The 13568-nt window shown below is 40.2% G+C and overlaps 1 protein-coding gene across 1 annotated transcript in view; it reads right to left on the minus strand.

The window, feature by feature from the left end:
- Positions 1 to 13568, minus strand: part of MACROD2 (mono-ADP ribosylhydrolase 2) — a 1318211-nt gene that overhangs the window by 82640 nt on the left and 1222003 nt on the right. Inside the window, exon 11 of the mRNA XM_073339564.2 lies at positions 11792 to 11875. Coding sequence (XP_073195665.1) covers positions 11792 to 11875 — 84 coding nt within the window. The remainder of the gene's footprint in view (positions 1 to 11791; positions 11876 to 13568) is intronic.

Genomic DNA, 13568 nt, shown 5'->3' on the forward strand with positions numbered 1-13568 from the left:
TGGACTAGATGACCTTCTGGGGTCCCTTCCAGCCCTGATATTCTATGATTCTATATCCTTAGGCCAACATGACACCCATATGCTGCATTTTCAATGGAATAGGCACATTGCCTCCCAAGAACTCCAGCAAACAGGGATAGGGCGTGTGCATGGTACACCATCCCTAGAGGGCATGCTACCATATTTGCAACCAATGTGTAGAAAGGTGTAAGGAGAACATGACCAAGTCTGCAGCCCAGCACCTTGCAAGGGAATCTGTGCACCCAGGGTACCCAGAGTGAGTCCCTGAAGCAGGACTACTTGCAATCATGTCCTATGTGTCCTAGGGTGCAGGACAACACTAATCTGTCAGTTTATGGTTCAAGAGCACTTCAAATGCCATTGCATCTACTAACTGATGATCAGACAATACGGCACTGAAGCACTTGCATAACTTCAACCATGCGAGCAGTCCTGCTATGTTTAAAGTTACTCACATACTTCAGTGCATGTAGCATGGGGGCTGGAGAAATGCTGCTGGATGGAGTCATGTATTACAATTCCTATGGCGCTATGTTTTAAAAATATTAATATTGAAGATTTATATTGCCAGAGGCTTCAACCAAGTTGGGGCCCCATTGTGCTAGGAACTAAATTGATACATAGTTAATGATAGTCCCCAGGTGTTTACAGTCTAAAGACATAATATAACAGGTGCATAGGCAAACAACTGGGCAGGATGTCAGTGGTGCATATGGCTGTGGGATGTTTCTTTTAGAATGAAATCCAAATTAATATATAAAGTCACTTGGAATAGCCTACCAAGAATCAACTTTGTAGTTGACAAATCCCACCCAGTTAATTGTTCATCTAACTTTCAGCAACTTTCATGAAAATCTAGGCTCTGTATCTTTTAGATAAAAAATGTATTTCTCTCTCCCCATCCTCTGGAAACCTAACTACTTGGTGGCTTAGCTGATATGAGTTCATTGTTTGACTTTCAAAATATGCTGTGCAAATATTTGAGTAACAGGACTTCAAAAGGCAGAAAAGGGCAAAATAAAAAAAGGTTGTTTTTCCATACTCAACTTTCAAAATCATTTTCTTTCTTTGTGAATTTTTCGCAATATTAAAATTAGTAGAACAAGACTTTTTTAAAGATGTGATGGTCCAAGTATAAACAAACTCACTTTGTATAAACACATTAAATGCTTTATATTTACTCCTCAGCCATGTAATTGCTCTTTTTTTATCTGAAATCTGAAGAATATTCCCATTGTGCATGATAAACTATAATCTAGAGCTTCTTCTGAATTCTGTACCATTGTTCTGGATTGTAACCAAGATTTTCAATGGTGAACACAGAATCTGCTTCTCAAACATAAAACACAAAAGGCCAAAAATGCAGTGTGATGTGATATCAAGTTATTGAAGAACCCTAAATATGCATTTATGCGCCAGCCCCCGTGCACCCCCCAGCTACCCTCGCCACACTCCAGGGCACAGGGCCCTGAGCCTTCTCCGGGAGGGGCAGCAGTGGCTCACATTTGTGGGAGCCACAGATCCCGAGCATGGCGAGGGTGAGCCGGGGGGCGCATAGGGGCTGCTGCCCACATGCATCCACTGCAGGAGCAGCCTGGGCAGGAGGGGTGGGGGGCACGGCTACTCCCCTCTAGAAGCACCGCCACCTTTGCAGGGCTGCTGCCCCCCTCTGCGCCATGCCAGCTCCTCCATGGCTGGGACTCGCCTCCCCCGCAAGCCGATGCTATGGCTCTCTGGAAGGCGGCTTCTCCCTGCCAAGCCAGGGCACCGCTTTTTGACTCTCCCATAAGCCATCCCTATGACACTATTAATGATAAATATATATTTTTCTTTGGATTCCCTCTGAGATATCTGCCATCCTTCTCTTTCCATTACAGCAGCAGTTGGCAATTGTATTTCCTTTAGGTGACAACTTTCCTCAGAATATCTGCTACTCAATTACCAGCATAATGGAAAAGTAATCTGTCACTCAATCCAAAAATGACAGAAAGTGGAGTGTGACATTTTGTGTTATTTTAGACCAGTAAATGTAAATGGTTTTGGGCCACATCAAAAGACAAATAGGAACATCTGTTTCTTTCCCCATAGAATGGCAGGCAGTCAAAAAAACAGGAATACATGAGTTACAGTCGCGTAATATGGACAAAATAAGCACACCAGTCTCTAAAGTATAGACTTTTGGCAATCTATTTTTGCTTTCCCTTGCCAAACTGGCTACTGATTGATAGGCACTTACTCTCGTCTCATTTGTTTCTTTGATGACAGTAAGGAAATTCCAAAGAGGACACACACCTTCATTTTATATTGAGAAGTAAGCAGATTAACCAACGATTAATAAGCAGGAAAAGTAAGAAACAATAACAAACTAAAATGAGAAAATATGAAAATCTGCAAGGGTTTGTCCACTTTGTGCTAGAGAGAGGTATTTAGTATGGAGGGCCATATGCCAGCTGTAATAGCATCCCCAAAATGAAGCAGCTGATACAATAATAAGCAGAAAGTCATGAGAGAGAGAGAGGGATGAAACAAGAACTCTAAGAAAAACCAGGAGATAATCTCACAACTGGAGCATGAGAGAGATTTTAGCATTTTCCATTTTCTCTGTAATTGCTCTCTGGAGAACGGATTGCTGTACAATTGACTGTTCTAGTTCAAACAGGAATTAATTCAGGGAAGTCCTCTGGTCTGTGTTATGCTGGAGGTCAGACTAGATGATCACAATGGTCCATTCTGACTTCAAAAATCTATGAATCTAAGGGGGGTCAGAATCTAACCATAAAACATCAGCAAATAGCTGAAATGTTTTTTTCCAGGGAAATAAGGAATATTAAAGAGCCAAAACTGTACCACATTTTTGAGTGAAAGAGCTAAATTCTGGTTAACCAGTGAAACTGGCATTAATTCCACCCTCCAAATAGGACAATACATGCCCTGCAAAAGCACATATTTTGGCAGCAAACAGCCTGAGAAATGCTTGTTCTACACACTCTGTTCCTTCTTAGGGCTGGTCTTCACTACAGGGAGATTGATGCTGCTGCAGGGGCTGATTTAGTGGGTCTAGTGAAGACCTGCTAAATCAAACGCAGGGTGCCTTCCGGTCGACCCTGGTACTCCAGCTCCCTGAGAAAATTAATGTAAGTCGAACAGAGAGCGCCTTCCGTCGACGCAGCTCAGTGAAGACACCAGGGTAAGTCAAACTAAGCTATGACCTGAATAACGTAGCTGGAGTAGCATAACTTAGGTCAACTTACCCTGATAGTGAAGACAAGCCCTCGGAGTAGAAAGAGAGTAGACACCATTGCAATCCTTTGGGAAGTCATTCCAGTGGTTAATCACCCTTACTGTTAAATGGCACATGAAGGGCCATTGCCACAGGGTCATATCTTGCTTTTAATAGTCACATATGTGTCCACGTGGACCACATGTATGAACTCTGGGTCACACCATATGATGCCCCTCTACAACTCCTGTCATGGAAGCCCTGGACGTGTTCTCTCTCTCTCTGGGTTTCCAGCCAGAAATGGCATGGCCATCTTCTAATCAGTGCTCTGGTAGTAACTGGCCCTTGTTTGGTTGGAGATGTATACGCAAGGTAACCCAGGATTTGGTCCATAAGGAAAAACAGGATTATTAACCTTTATATTATTATTTATTTTATTTTCTGTTAAAAAAGTCCACCTGGGATAATGAAGGGGAATAAACTCAAGGGTAAATTAAAAACATAGTCCCCACTCCTGCCGTCATTTATACCTATGCTTAATTCCCTATTGACGTCAGTTGGACTATTTACATGCAACAAGGTATGCATAAATGTTTGGATCAAAATCAGCACCTCAGACAGCATTTCATTTCACAGTATCTCAGTGGCAAAAAGATATCAAAATTACAACAAAAACCACACACACACCCATTATTACAAAGCTACAAATGCATTAAAATGAAATCATTAGGGAGGTGGCCTAAGGTTACTGAACATTTTCAATCTGCATTTTAATTTCTTTAATTAAATTATGATTTAGGTCAATTTTAATCACCACTGGTGTATAACCCTATGGGGTAAACTTTAACAGGGGTTAGGAAAGAATTAGCTCCAGTTATTGTTTAAGGCAGTTATGAGACATATTCCCTGCTCACTGTTCTAACAATTTACCTCAGTGCAGAGCCAGAATTTAACATGTTGGTATCAGTTTGCCATGCCTGCTAAGTGCTGGCTAGGAGCACCTTGTTCCTTTTTCATTTGCCTGTAGCATTTTAGTCAGCAAATGTAAGGTGCTGTGGGGAAGGAGAAAATAGTGTAGTGCAGGAAGGTTATCTCAAAGGTAAAAATAGCAATTATAATGTAATGTACTTTAAATATTCAAAGCACTAAGCAAACATTAAGGGACTGATTGAAGGCCACTGAAGTCATTGGGAGGTTTCCCACTGACCTCAATAGGCTTTGGATCAGGCCTTGAGTAACTGAGCCTCACAATAGCCTTGTGAGATAACTAAGGGTTAGGTCTGGTAGGATGATTCACTAGACAAGGCAGAAGGTTGGTACTCAGGAGATGTGATTTGTGAGGTCTATTCTTAGCTGACCATATTTCCCTATGCTGAATATGGGACACCGGGTAAAATGACTCGTATTCAGGTGAGTTCAATGGCAATCAATCAGAACTACGCAGCACAAACATTCAAATTAAATTCAAGTTGACTGAGCCCCTGTTAAAAAGGAATACTGCATAGTTGGATTCTTTTTATTTATCTTCAAGGCTTTAGGGCTCACATGGGGAGAGGTGACACAAATCCCCTCAGCACCTCACATTTTCCTCAGCTGGATGATGGAAATAATAATACAAACCTTTGTCAAAGCACTTAAAATCTAAAATAGTGCTGTGCACGTGTTGTTAGGGTCACCTCACTTTCACACATGGAGGAACTAAGCAAAAAATAAAAAAAGTTCAAGTGACTCGATCAAGAGCAAACAGCAAAGCAATGGCAGAGTTGGAAACAGAACTCAAGCAACCTTGATTCTGAACACTGCGCCTATCCTTCTAGGGAATGCTGCCTCTGATTGATTGGTTGATGGGTAGGCAGAGATAATTCAATTCAAAACCAGTCAGGATTGTTTCTTCAGGATCAGTGGTTTTGCGTTTACTGTATTGATTGATCTGTTAATCATGTGTATTTAATACAATGTATTATTGCGATGAAATAGTTAATACATCGTTAACCATGTCCTGCTATTAAGCAAAACACAGCGTGTGTGGTTTTTTCTCAGAACCACAGCCAAATAAAGCCTCCAGTAACACATTATGATTGCTCATACACAGCGTATGCAATTATGTGGGTGCAGAGGTGTTACAGGAAGAAGAGAAGTTCAAAGAAAGCAATGTATGAGACTAGATATGTTGAAAACAACATAACCTGCTTAATTAAACAAACACACACACACACACAGAGCCAGACCTCATTCACTAAATGTACATATTACTAATCTGTTGTGTTAAAATTTCATAAGCAGTGGGGCCAGGGCTGCCACTCTGTACTGCCCTGAGTTTGAATAATCAGAGTGGTTTATTGTTCACATAATGGATAGAAATGTGAAATTATTTCCTTGACAGATGAGTACCCTGGAGGTAACTTGGCATGTCACTGTATATAATTCTTCTCTGACAACATTACATGAGTCACTTTAGTGACTTAGTACTTTGCAACATATACCATCTCAATAGTGGGAAAATCTACTGAAAAATTATTCATAGTGAAAACAGCACTCTCAGCTGTTTACCTGATAACAGGTGTATAAGAAACCCAAGAGGGTTCTCAGAGAGACATCGGAGGAATGATCAGGCCTAGCAACATAGATTAAAATGGGATGTATTTTCAAAGCTGTATTAGTCTTTACATTGTAACACTGTGGGATGCAGCAATTTAATGAAATACTAGCAGCCACCAAAACACAAAGAATCTTTCAAGAAGTGTTCACTTTAGAAGAAGAAAAAAAAAGACGCTGTCAATATTTTTAGCCAGCCAAATGGAAACAGATCATCTAATTTCCTCAGTGCTGTAATCAGTCAAAACAGATGGCAGACTTCAAAATAAAAATGAAGTAACAAGCCCCCAATCAGAGAAGAAAGGGGTTAACAACTTCCCCTTAAACATAACTATTCTACATAAAGGAGAAATGTTTCGCGGTCCCTTCCAGTCCTATAATTCTCTGATTTTCTGCTTTGTATCCCCAAAATATCTTCTTCTATGATATCTTTTCTTAGTTTAAAATATTCTTTTTGAGGATACATGCAACACACTGCATTTAACATTTTTAATATATCATGTCTGTAGTTCAGGTTTGTTGCTGAACATCACTGTCCTGTGGGGTATGACAGAGAGATACAATTACCACTTTTCTACTCAAAGGGCAAAACAATTATTCTCTATACATTTTCAGGACACCCTGAAACTTAGTCAGAAGGGGAATGTGAGAGACTACTTAACATTGGGTCCACATTTTAAGGAGGAGGGAAACTGCCAACTGAGCGTAGAATTGGAAACACATCCTTAAATGTCTTAACAGCATTAATGATTACCCATGTCTCTCTACTGGAGAATGGTAAGTACCAATAGGTGCTAGATGGACTTTAAGGCCAAAATTCAGCAAAGCTCTTAAGCCTCCATTACTTCCAGGGACTTAAGCATGTCCTGTTGAATAGGAATGGGATTACTCACATCTTTAAAGTTAAGCATGTGCTTGAGTGCTTTGCTGACTCAGGGACCAGGAGAGGAAAAATATATCAGACTTCATCTCTAACCAGATACAGTTCTACCAGATCCTAGGAATAAGGCAAATGTGAGTCGTTACTCCCTAACTGAGAGACCACTGACTATAGATGTGGGTGTAATAAATGTTCTCCTGATGGAGATAAAAGTTTTGTCTCTGGAAAAATCTCTTTCTAGAAAAACATGATCTATTTGCCAGACCTCCTGAGCCAAAAGAGCTATCAAAATTAGATGCACTTCAACTCTCAACTTCCTGTACACGCAAAGCAAAAGAGAACACACAGGTGACACATACACTTGGCTTTGTCTGAATGAGGCAAGAACTTCCATCCATCAGTGAGCCAAGGTCCCTGCCCACTTTTGAACAATATTTCAGACATATGATGTTGGACTTGAAAGCTATGATGTCTATAGTCAGATTACCTCATCAGGCAAAGGAACTCTCCTCAACCTAGTGTTTTTACTACGATTTGTGTACATCTTTACCCTTGTGACTTGGATCATCCATCAAACAGTTTTCCTTGTCAGCCAGGTGTAGAGAAAACAGAAAGAATGTATCCAAGATGCACAATTCCCACAGACAAGCTGTCTCCTTACATGGGGTTTAGGCTTCAAATTATCATCTCTTGATGCTAACAGTCTGCCCATCTATCAAACAGTATCTAATCTTTAGTTTTTGATAAAGATTATGGAATAGGCTGCAGCAGGACAACTCTCAGAGCTCCTGTATGCCTTCAAATCCTCTGTGTAATCAGGATTCTGACCTGGGTAAGGCACCAAATTGGCTCTTCTTGCATGGCTTAATTATCTACTCCTGGTAATGGAGAAAGATCAGGTGTTCATGATGATGCCATTAGATCTATCAGTTGTCTTTGATATTATGAGATCACGGTCATACAGCTGAGGTCCTTGGTGGGAGTGAATGAGGCTGCTCTTCAGTGGTTTGGCTCTGTTTTTGCCTAGAGATTCCCGATGGAACTGATGAGCAACAGCTCTTCCTCCTTGCCATACCAGAAGCATCTATTATTTCGTCCTTATTACTCAGTGTACATAAGTCCAATAGAAGAGCTAGAAAGGAGACACAGGGGAGTTCTTGGTTTTGCTGTGTGGAAAAGAGAGTGATGGGAGTAACGTGTGCTGACTTGTGATACGTATGTTTCATGTGCTGTTGTTTTACCTAAGTATTTTTATATTGTGTTTTTAATGGAGGCAAAGAGTACCTATAGCTTTGAATAGGCATATCTTTAAGATTTAGTTAATTCCAAATACATAAATAAAGCAAAAAGACTCCCATGTCTTTTGGGGCATTTTGATTTTCATTGTCTTGGCTGTCTACAATGTCACTTTAAAAATATCTTACATTTATCAAGCCACCAAGATAGGAAATACCACTTTTTGTAGTGGCAAACTTGTTTTTCATACTTCAATTTTTTTAGACTGCCAATCTCTCAGTGCATTTGAGTGATGGTAAAGTAAAAATTACAACTGGCTGATTTTACCCCTCACTGCAATTGTAAAAAAAAAAAAAAGATTTTTATATATATATAAAATATAAACAGGACATTTGCAAATGCAATAGGTGAAATGCTCTAGGGAGTTCAAGAATAAAGAGTGCCCCGTCTATTCCTGCACTCCCAAATAAAGTTCTATACTACGTTATAACACATACACAATGTAATAAATGGCTGATAGAAAAATCTGCTATGCAGTTCACACTTGCTTCTCTCTCAATGGTTCAAATACATAAAACAATACTTTTACTACCATAAAAAGAGAGACCATTAATACTTTAGAGGTTCAGTATAAAATTACTTTCATTAGCATGCCAAGTGTATATTTTAGCTTACTAGAAAAGAAACTCCCTACAAACAGCCATTTATTTGACATTCCTTCATTGCAGAGGGGGTAACGATACAGGAATCAATTTCCCATGACCTTCTGGAGAGATTTTAGATGTACTGAAAAGGTACTACTACATTATCTCAAACCAGTGAAGCAGCTGGGCACAGTGTAGAAAAATATTACTGAGCTCAGTGGATTAGTATTACAGGTTGCCATCTGGGGATGTGCATTCAGGGTAGAGTCAGTATGCTGTTAAAAGAGAAAACATTGGCCTCGCTACATATTCCCACCTTTATTTTAAATGGACACTGTTAGTACAGTACAAAATCCTACAGAACTTGAAATTTACAGAGACTCTTCTTGTGGTTTCTGTAGTTCATTATTATTATTATTATTATTATTACTGGTGATGCCAGCTTGGGGAAATAATATTTCCCTCTAATGAGTGTGCAGTATATAAACAGAGCTATGCATATGCACAATCCTGGATCATGCCACATATTCACAGCTTTGTTCATCTGCAAGGCTTGCCATAAGATTTCTTTTAATTAATTAGAAACAACATTCTAGGTAGTAATTAGATCATTAGTTTATGGCTAAACTCTGTTCTCAGACAAATGTGTGCAAATCCTAGTTACTTAAATTGAAAGGGCTCACAGGGTGTTACATTACAATCTGGCCACTTTGCAAGTTTTTAGGAATTCAGTATCGAGGGCCTAAACTATTTGACATCTCTTTTAAACTGAGGCAAAGGTAATTCTACAGAAACCTGATCCAGAGTCTCTCTCTCTCTCTCTCTCGCTCTGCCCTTCCCCCTCTGTGGATGCTTTAATTACTTTTTTCCATCACAAGGACTCTTGAGTATAAATTTAGACTTTCAGCCCTTATGCATTACAACCTGATTTCTGCCTAAGGAAAAGAGAATTCCATCACCAAATAGATTAAATTTTGCAGCAGTGATTATGTGTTACAGGCCTCAATTCTGCATCAGCAAAAGCCACGGAACAGCATCAAATTCAAGTAGTTCAGACATTCTACAGTTCCAGGGTAATATAATCATTCTCCTGCCATGCTATTTACTTCACTCTTTCAATGCATTTATTTGTGTTCCACAAAGTGAACTGTAGGTCATGAAGAAACATTGACAAGAATAGTAAAAATGGAAGGTCTCATCTGGTACAGCACAAAAGCAGTTAAAGGAATATTAACATCTCTCTTTCCAATGAAAGGGAAAAACAGGGGTTTACAACATCCAACTTCTTCTTTATTTTTATGCTAAGTTCTAGTCACTTCCCAAGCAAAAACATACCGTAATATATATTATTGTTTAGCCTCATTAGGGAAAATAACATCAAGCTTCAATTCTCTATGATCTTCCAAAGCAGTCAGCCTGTATCCAAATGGATGCATTTATTTTGGCATCGTGAAGGTTCTCTCCTCTAGACATGAAATTGCTACAGCATTTTTAGGTGGCCTCAATACATTATTATATGGTTAATGAGAAAGAAGGCCAGTTAGGAAAAGATTTCTTGGACCCCTCCACACCTCCAAGGTGATGACAACCATTGCTTTAAGTACTTGCCACTAACAACCATGTCAGGATGTCAGTGACAGCATGTTACTGGTAGTTACTTAAAGTGAAGGATGTTATCTTTCTGGGCTTTATGATTCATCCTTTAGGAGCACTTCTCAGAGCACTAAGTCGGAGTGATGAAGATCATGTAGTAATTGGGTTAGGTGGAGAGTGAAACATGTCATCTTGGGAATGTTGGGTCAAAGGGATCCTGTGATAAGAAACTATCATGGAAATAAAGGATTAAGGCTTCCCATATTAATTATCTCACCATGAGGGCACTCAATAACAAGTAAACATTCTTCTGACGAGCACATCCCAAAACAACATGGGAATCTGCAATATGAAAATCGATTACATTATAAATCTTTGAATCTTTACGGCATGAAGGTCTTCAGTGGGAAAGCTCTGTGAATGAGATGTCAGTCCACCTAAAATTATTGTACTTTGATCCAATGTTAGAATGGCATCACTTCAGTACCATAGACTGTGGTACCTCTGCACACATGGACTAACTTCCCCCTATAGGCTACAGTTCAGGAACACAATCCTGCTCAAGAAAGCACAGAAGAGTTTAACTCTAAGCACATGCTTAAGTGCTTCCCTGAATAGGGATGGACTTAAGCACTTACATAAGGGCTTTTCTGAACTGTGGCTTTATCTGCATGATTAATGTGTAAATATATATATATACTAAATTCTCTTCCAAAAAGGAAAAGGAAATATTTTGGTAGATAGTGCACTTATCTGAACAGTTAACCCAACAGAACTGCGATGGGGTATACAAACCCTACACTGGGACGGAAGGGGTTAAAGGACAGTACTGGATCCAGATAGCTCCACCCCTCCAACCCTGGAGAGCATGCTCCAACCGGAGACAGGGTTGAAAAGGGAGCAACACGGTTCAGAAGGCTGGAGAGGAGTACAGACCTATCCGGAAGGCTCTTGCCAACTGGGGCCAGAGACGCCTCCCTGAAATACCAGGACTGTAAGCTGAGCCTGGCTGGGGCTGACTGACTGGTTTCCTTTTCCTCCTCTCCCCGCCCCCATCTGGGACCAGAAGCAAAGAGAAGCCATGGTAGGAAGTGAGCCAGGGATGGTAACTCAGTGGGAACCCCATGCCCCAGAGGTCTAACACTGCCAACTTTCCTAGGGACCAGGATCAGAGCCTGGTGGAGTGGGCGGGCCTGGGATCCCCTACCACTGCCCCATGACTGAGTGCATGCTAACCACTAGGCTTCGCAGCCCATCGAGGACCCCATTACCAGGACAATGTATATTACTTTTGGCATCATCAGTTACACAATGTCAGAGCATATCACAAGTATAGACAACCATAATTTCCCTTATTACTGGAACAGTAACAAGTAGAGTATTACGTGAAAACAGCATTTTTAATTTTGAATCTACATTGACATAAAACACACCTGTATTAGAACTGCATTCCCGTGACCTAGAGCCAAAATTATATTAGCAAGGAAAAAAACCACACATGCATAGTCCATATAGATAGTAGGGATATTTTAAAATGAAAGTACTGTGTACTGCATAATTTAAAAATGAAGATCAATGAATAAGAACTTTAATACCACCTACCCTCATCATCATCCTTTAGGTTCTCAGATTTCTTTGCTTTGCACTTCAAGGGAGATGGTGACTGGCCTTTTTGTTCCAATCCCTCTGCAAGCACAAAATATATTATTTTTGAGTAATATTATTTTACTAAATATTAATAGGCAGGCTATTTTAGCAATTATTTTATCTCAGCATTCCTTTCAACGCAGAATGCCTACACTTGCATTTTGAAGATTCAGCATTGCCTCATGTGTTGTATTTGGGGCCATAATAGGTATGTTTGGGTTCAAAGGGAACTTTAGCTGACGTTGATAGCTCAACCTTGAATAAAGCTCATATTTATTTAAATGATTCCTGCCTTCGCACTCTCCCACTCTTCAGATTTATAACATTTAATAATATTTTAATCTGTAGTTGTTTCTAAGCAACATGCATCATATGGCTATGGACTAGTGGAGGAATATGTTCAAGAAGACTGATTTCTGTTAGCAGCCCGGTTTTGCATTCATTGCCAAAATCCACTAACAAAGGAATATTGACCTAAAAATTGGCAGTATGGATGTGAGGCAGAGGTAAAAGCTTGATATCAAGTTTGAAGTTAATTGAGAGAGGGTTCCTTCAAATAAGATTGTTCAGAGTTGAAGAAGTCTTCCAATTTTTTTCTTCCCACTTCCATAATACAACAGCAAGAAGGGAAGAGATTAAATGTGGTTTGCTGGACTCACTTATAGTAGTTGAGAGCTAGCGTGCAGAGGACTTAAAATTAGTTGATTAAGCTTCAAAAATTATGAAGACTTGATATAACAACAGCTTAGGGTATGTCTAGCACTGAAATAAAAGACACGTGGCACGGCTGTGACGGCCTGGGTCAGCTGTCTTGGGCTTGGAGAAATTGGGCTTGCAGGGCTGTAAAATTGGTGTGTAGATGATCACGCTCCAGCTGAATCCTGAATGTCTACACAGCAATGTTATAGCCCTACAAGCCTGAACCCTACAAGCCAGAATCAGCTGAGCTGGGCCATTCACACGTGTTTAACTGCTGTGTAGACGTATCCAGAATGGCTTGTCATGTCTGCTGACCTTAATATAGTGCACCAAGTGACTGCTGGAGACCGGGTCAGACTTTAAGAGTACTCGGCACCCATAAATGGTGCTGGACTGTCTTAAGAGTTCAGCTCCCATTTATGCACCTAAATGAAATGATTAGATTTTCAAAAAGGGCTCAGCGCTCAGCAGCTCATGTTGTTCTCCAGAGGTGCTGAGCCCTTTTGGAAATCTGGCCATTTCATTTAGGTGCCTAACGGGAGCTGTTGAGTGCTGATTTGTATTGAAAATCTGGCCCCTAGGTTGTTGCTTTTTTTTTAAAAAAAAGGAAGTTTTGAGTTCTTTTCCTTGCAGAGATAGACACAGAAGTGTAAACTGATTGTTAGTGTGACTTGTCAATAGAAAAAAGGAGACTTTTTAGAAACTAATAATACACATGCACTCTCAGCCTAATTTCACCTTACCAGTAGTGTAGCTCTATGTGAATAAATGCATCAAGCCTCTCCATCTCACTGTACTAACTTATAGGATGGGGGTCCTATCTTTGGAAGCAGTGACTCTGAAAAAGATTTGAGGGGCATGGTGGATAATCAGCTGAACATGAGCTCCCAGGAAAGTGCTGTGGCCAAAAGGGCTGGTGAGATCCTGGGATGCATAAACAAGGGAACCTTGAGTAGGAGTAGAGAGGTTATTTTCCCTCTATGTTTGGCACTGGTGCAACCACTGCTGGAATATTGTGTCCAGTTCTGGTGCC

This window comes from Lepidochelys kempii, chromosome 3 (assembly GCF_965140285.1).
Source record: "Lepidochelys kempii isolate rLepKem1 chromosome 3, rLepKem1.hap1, whole genome shotgun sequence".
Lineage (NCBI taxonomy): Eukaryota > Metazoa > Chordata > Testudines > Cheloniidae > Lepidochelys > Lepidochelys kempii.